We start from the raw sequence: 6172 nt of genomic DNA on the forward strand, positions 1-6172 counted from the left end.
AGTGAGATGGTCCTCAGGTCTCCATCTCTTCCTTGCTGGACAGGCTCACTGCATTTGTATTCAAGTCCTTCGCTCAAGCCCAGTCATACATCTTTGTGGAGGACTCGCACATCATGAACTCCCTTACCTGGCTCTCACAGAAGCAAAAGGAAAATGGTTGTTTCCAGCGTTCTGGATCATTGTTAAACAATGCTATTAAGGTGATGCCTTTAAATTTGTTCTGGGCCCTGAAGACAGTGACATGTAGGAGCTACGATGCTCCTATTGGTTCCTCAAGTCCTGGTGACATAGCTCTGAGAAGGAAAGTAGACTCTAAAGCTTCTGAAACCTAGCAATAAATTAGTTGTTTGTATTGAAAGAAAATAGCATCCCCCCAAAGCTCCAATACATTAATAAAAGTGAGGGAAAGTGATTTGGGACAGATTTAAGCATTTTAGGGTGAAGGAGGAAGGGGAAAATCAATAATACTGCCCAAGGAAAGATGCTTTCTAGTGAAGATGGCCAAGGGGAAAATTAGAGTTAGCTGACTCTGGCTGATAAATACTGGAGTGTTTGAGTGTCTCTGCCTCTGATCCTTACAGGGCGGGGTAGACGATGAGGTGACGCTCTCTGCCTACATCACCATTGCTCTGCTGGAGGTGCCACTGCCTGCCACTGTATGTACTGCCACACTCCCTGGACCTCCCTCACAAATGTAAGGAATAAAACTCATGGAACTATGAATCTCTGAGGAAAATGAGTTGTGATTTTCATGTTATTTAATATTAGTATATTTCACTAGAGCATAAAGGATGACAGATCCTTTGGGAAGCTGCAAAGAAAATTACCCTCTGGTCAGACTGTGACGTTGCACAGGCACTTCGGGGCATTGAATCTAGGGTTACCCTGGAGACAGTTCATTAGCCTGGTTCTATCTTAAGGTCCATCTTCTTTATAGCACCCAGTTGTCCGCAGTGCCCTATTCTGCCTGGAAAGGGCCTGGGAGTCTACTTCAGAGGCCCAAGGAAGTCTTGTCTATACCAAGGCATTATTGGCCTATGCCTTTGCTCTAGCAGGAAACCAGGCCAAACGAAGTGAGCTGCTTGAATCACTAGACAAAGAGGCTGTAAAAGAAGGTAAGAGCTGCTACTGCAAAAGTGACTTCCAAAAATCACCAGTGATCACAGGGAGAGGACCTATTAAATTCACACATACCATGCTTATATTCTATTCTATCCATTATATTATTATAAGAAGATGATGACGATTTATTATTGACCTAACACTTAAGTTCTCTGGGTGACATGGATCATTTTATCAATTCACACATTATAGACTTTAAACAGCCCAGCTTCCAATATCACACAAGTATGTAACAGACACAATGTGATTTGCTAGAACCTCAATTTACTTTCATGGCAAAGATTAGCTTGATTGGTGATTATTTAATACTTTCACTTCATGTATGTCCATTCACTAGGTGAGCTCTAATTATAATGATCATTAATGAATTAGGTTTTGAAAATGTTCTCTAAGCTTAAGATTGTATCCTTTTTTATCTTAAAGAGGACTCAATCCACTGGCAACGTCCTGGGAAACCTCAGGAAGTTAATGCACTCTATCAACCCCGGGCTCCTTCTGTTGAAGTGGAGATGACAGCTTACACTCTCCTTGCCTATCTTACTGCCCAGCCTGCCCCATCTTCAGAAGACCTGTCTGTGGCTACACGGATTGTGAAATGGATCACCAAGCAACAAAACCCCAGTGGGGGCTTCTCCTCCACTCAGGTCTGTGAAGAGACTCTAGGAAGAAAAATAAATATACTGATACCCATGTAGACACAACCACATTCTAGGAGTTGAATAATTGAATAATGTTTCTAATTTATACTTTGTCTATTCCTCCGTCACCAGAAAGGTTCCAGCATTATTTTATATATGGATTATTTCTCTGTCCTCTGCACAATCTCTCATATTTTCTCTCCTTAGTGGATCCTCATCCATAAAGTCGATCAACCTTCCTAAAGCAATGTTTTCATAAGATTACTTCCCTTGGGGACTTCCCTGGTGGTCCAGTGGTTAAGACTCCATGCTTCCACTGCAGGGGGTGCAGCTTCGATCCCTGGTCAAGGAACTAAGATTCCTCACGCTGCGTGGCATGGCCAAAAGGCTGATCCCTTCTCTTTTTCTGGAATTGGCTCACCCTTTTCCATGTCTTTACTAAAACAACATTTCCCTCCCTAGTACTGCCTGATGCCTCTCTTCTGTCTTTATAAACCTTTCTCATTATTCAGAGATAATCTTATTTCTCACCTTCTTCACAGCATTTTCTTATTAGGCTAGCTCCAATTTCTTCTCCATTCTCTGAATTTTTCCAACAAATGTTGTTATATAAATTTATAATTATTGAAATATCCTCTACGTCAAATATTTGAGTCTCATTCCCATATGTACACTGTAAACTACTTGAACAAGGAAACTTCATTTCCCCCAAAGTTCCTAGAATAGTTCATGATTAATAACCAGGTCTGAACTGACTTGAAATCCAGTTAATGAACTGTGTTTATGACTAAATAACTCTGAGAACAGTGTTGATATGATTTACATCTGGTATGATTTTGTTACCTTCCTCTCCTGTGCTTTCTGAACCCATCTTTTTTCAGGATACAGTGGTAGCTCTCCAAGCGCTCTCCAAGTATGGAGCAGCAACTTTCACTAAAAGGGAGAAAGCAGCTACAGTCACCATCAAGTCTTCAGAGACCTTCTCTGAAGAATTCCAAGTAGATGAAGGCAATCGCCTATTGCTGCAGGAGGTCGCTTTGCCAGAGGTTCCAGGGGAGTACAGCATGGCAGTGTCAGGGTCGGGATGTGTGTACCTCCAGGTGAGACTGCCAGGGTTCAGGCGATGCCACAAATGGGAGAACAAGTCTCAAAAATTCCATTTGAACTTCAAAATAGAAAAAGAAACATGTCCTAAGGGGAGGTATAAATCACGTAGAAGAGATAGACTATTTGAGTGTAAAAATAAAGGATTTTTTTTTTCAATTTGTTTTAGACATCCCTGAGATATAATATCCTGCCCAAGAAAGAAGGAAAATCTCCCTTTACTCTGAAAGTTGATACTCTCCCCAAGAATTGTGATGGAGTCAATGCTCACAGCAAAGTCCAGATTCTCATCAACATTAGGTAAATCCTAAACCACTATGAGACATTTTGTAGAATATAGTGAAATAGAGTTTCTTGTGCAGGGGATCTTCACTGTCCAAGGTCATACATAATAAACAAGAAATTCTTGCAATAGTTATTTAAAAGAAAATTTTCTTCACTCTTACTGAAAAGCCTTAACATTGAGAATATGATGTTACCATACCTGCAGAGTATGCATTCATAATGAGTTTTCCAAACAACTATAGCAGAAGAAAATAGAGTAGATGGCAAAGCTGAGTGGTAGCCAGGGATAAGGAACGGTAGAAATAAAAGAGGAGAGACTTCTGTCTTGAATGAATTCCAAAGAATTTTGTTTGACTGCCTTGTCCCTATGCCTTGACTTCGTAGTTATACTGGGGAACGACCCAGCTCCAACATGGTCATTGTTGATGTGAAGATGGTATCAGGCTTCATACCTGTGAAAGCATCAGTGAAAAAGGTAAACCCTAAGTTTCTTACAGATAGCAACGTCATGGCAAATGCTGTCAATTTTATTTTGTTGATTCAGTTCTCCAAGAGGTTTATTCCCTCAAACTTGTTTCTCTAGTGTGTGTTTCCATCATTTTAAAAGTGGGCATCCTAGCTATGTGGTCTCAACTATAAGATATAAATCATAAACATGGTTAATAATGTTCCAGCAGGCCCTGAGACTTCTAGGAATGTGTAGTGCATTGAATTATCTTCCAACTATGTACAAAAAGAAAAAGGGAGACTATATCATATGTAAGCATATACATATATTCTCCTTTTTTTTTAATAGTTGCAAGATAATTCCCTCTCTAAATAGATGATAGATAGACAGATAGATAGATAGATAAGGAGGGTTTAATACATATTACTTTTATTATTTTTATTATTATTACTATTATTCTTGAAGAAATCAAAATTAGTGTTTGGATGTCTCTGAGAAGCCATTTAGAACATAAATACCTGAAAACTGCCTCAGCCTGAAAGTTCCTCATCCCATATCTTTGGCCTTTCCTCTTGGTCAACAGCTCCAAGAAAGGCCTCAGATTCAAAGGACTGACGTGAGCACCAACCACGTCCTGATTTACTTTGAAGAGGTAAGATTCTCTGTGATTCTGCTAGATCTGGAAGAACCACTACAGATTCTAACAAACCAACCCAGGTTCCAAAGAGTATATTTCACCTACACAACTTACCATATTAGAAAACTCCCTGGTATAGCATTTATGAATTGTGGGGAAAGAAAATAGCTACAGAGGGAAACGAAGCTGGGCCAGGTCAACAAAGCTCAATTTACTACATTTGACTGTCCATAAAATCGTCTTTTTGCCCTTCTTTTATCTGTCATTGAGTGTATTATGCAAGTCTTAAAACCTCTCGTTCTTTCCACAGGTTTTGGTGCAGAGGACAGCATAAGTACAGGGTTTGATACTATCTTAAGAAAAGAGTAACTGAGTTAATCTTTGATTCCAATTCAGTTTTCCTGTCTCTCCAGCTAACCCATCAAAGCTTGAGTTTCTCCTTCTCAGTGGAACGAAACATCCCAATAAAGAATTTAAAACCAGCTACCGTAAAGGCCTATGATTATTATGAGACAGGTGAGTGGGATTCAGACATGCTGAGCCTTGAAAGGAAAAAGATGACTAACTAGGACAGGGTCACCTTAGCTGAAAGAAAACTCCACAATCTTTCACTGGAAGAAAGAGTTGAGTTTATGATCACAGGATAAGCATATTCCTGTATATTAATCTGTCTTATGCCCCCAAACAAGTATTAGAATCATTCTTATAAATTGATCATAAAGCAATAAGGGGATCAATTTTTTCTAAATTCCCCTATGATGTTTTTTCTGGACTGAATTATTCCAGAAAGAAAAGAAGGGTGGCAATAACTAAAAATGTGTGATATGAGACCCAAAATTTGTTCTATTTTTGATTTGGGCCTCAGATAGTTTCACAAATTTTGGGAAACTTTGTATAATATGTCAGGAAATTCTTCCATTTGCTCATAACTTTGAAGTAGAAACTTACCAGTATCTTAGCATGCTGGTAGTGTTCAAACTTTACTCTTTCTTAGAAAAGAAAAGGTTCAGAGAGGAACGTACAACTCCAATAAGAAAAACATAGTTGTGAAAAAGGGCTATACAGTGTCCTATAGAAAGACAGTTATCCATTTGTGAAATCTGCTCCTCAACTTTATGTCCAAGCCCAATTTTCTCTTGCTCCTCACTAACCAATCCCAAAAGGCTTAGTACAGAAGTAAGTCCTTTTATTGGCTCTGTAACTGTGCTTTATACTTTCTTTCGTAGCTTACACACTTTATTTACAATTAACCATTCATGTGCCTATTACTGAATGTCTTCACGCTGTCTCATCATTTTTGCATTTCAGAGGAATTCACCATTGAAGAATACAGTGTTCCCTGCAGTGCTGGTAAAGTATAAACAGTAAAATCTAATGCCAACAAAAAGAAAATAAATAAAATATGTGTTGTCTGTGTAAAGCTGCTTCTTGAGCATATCCTTACCATATTATAAAACTCCTTGGTAAATCATTTATGAATTGAACTATCTAAAATGTATTATAGAATTTCACAGCAGAAAAAAATGCAAGTAAAATATAATTACTGGTGTCTGGGTTGACTTGTTTGAAGATGAATCCAGGAATTTGCCACATAAAAAAGGGAACTCATCTAATATTTAGTTTATGTTTCTATACTCAGTGGTGATATATTTATTACCCACGGCCTTTCTGGGATGTTTCTAAACTTATACTAGTTAAAGTCAGGGGACTGTTCACTATAAATTATCCATATAACACAGCACAAGAGATGTGATCTACAAGACCTTCCTTTAGGCTGACTGACAGCGTTCATCTTTAACAATACAACACTTGCTGTGAGACCTTCCACTTTCCACTTTAAAACATGAAAAAACTGAGAACAACCTTATCATTAAAAATAATTAAACTTATTAAGTTCAAATATTTATAATTAAAATATGAAAAATTATTCCTTTATTA

At 38.3% G+C, this 6172-nt stretch overlaps 1 protein-coding gene across 1 annotated transcript in view; it reads left to right on the forward strand.

The window, feature by feature from the left end:
* Positions 1 to 5595, forward strand: part of LOC136131462 (pregnancy zone protein-like) — a 66463-nt gene extending 60868 nt beyond the window's left edge. Inside the window, exons 25-34 of the mRNA XM_065888219.1 lie at positions 44 to 200; positions 582 to 656; positions 938 to 1115; positions 1546 to 1766; positions 2642 to 2860; positions 3034 to 3164; positions 3534 to 3624; positions 4181 to 4249; positions 4648 to 4750; positions 5543 to 5595. Of these exons, the coding sequence (XP_065744291.1) occupies positions 44 to 200; positions 582 to 656; positions 938 to 1115; positions 1546 to 1766; positions 2642 to 2860; positions 3034 to 3164; positions 3534 to 3624; positions 4181 to 4249; positions 4648 to 4750; positions 5543 to 5595 (1297 nt within the window). The remainder of the gene's footprint in view (positions 1 to 43; positions 201 to 581; positions 657 to 937; positions 1116 to 1545; positions 1767 to 2641; positions 2861 to 3033; positions 3165 to 3533; positions 3625 to 4180; positions 4250 to 4647; positions 4751 to 5542) is intronic.
* The last annotated feature ends 577 nt before the right edge of the window (positions 5596 to 6172 follow it).

This window comes from Phocoena phocoena, chromosome 11, assembly GCF_963924675.1.
Source record: "Phocoena phocoena chromosome 11, mPhoPho1.1, whole genome shotgun sequence".
Lineage (NCBI taxonomy): Eukaryota > Metazoa > Chordata > Mammalia > Artiodactyla > Phocoenidae > Phocoena > Phocoena phocoena.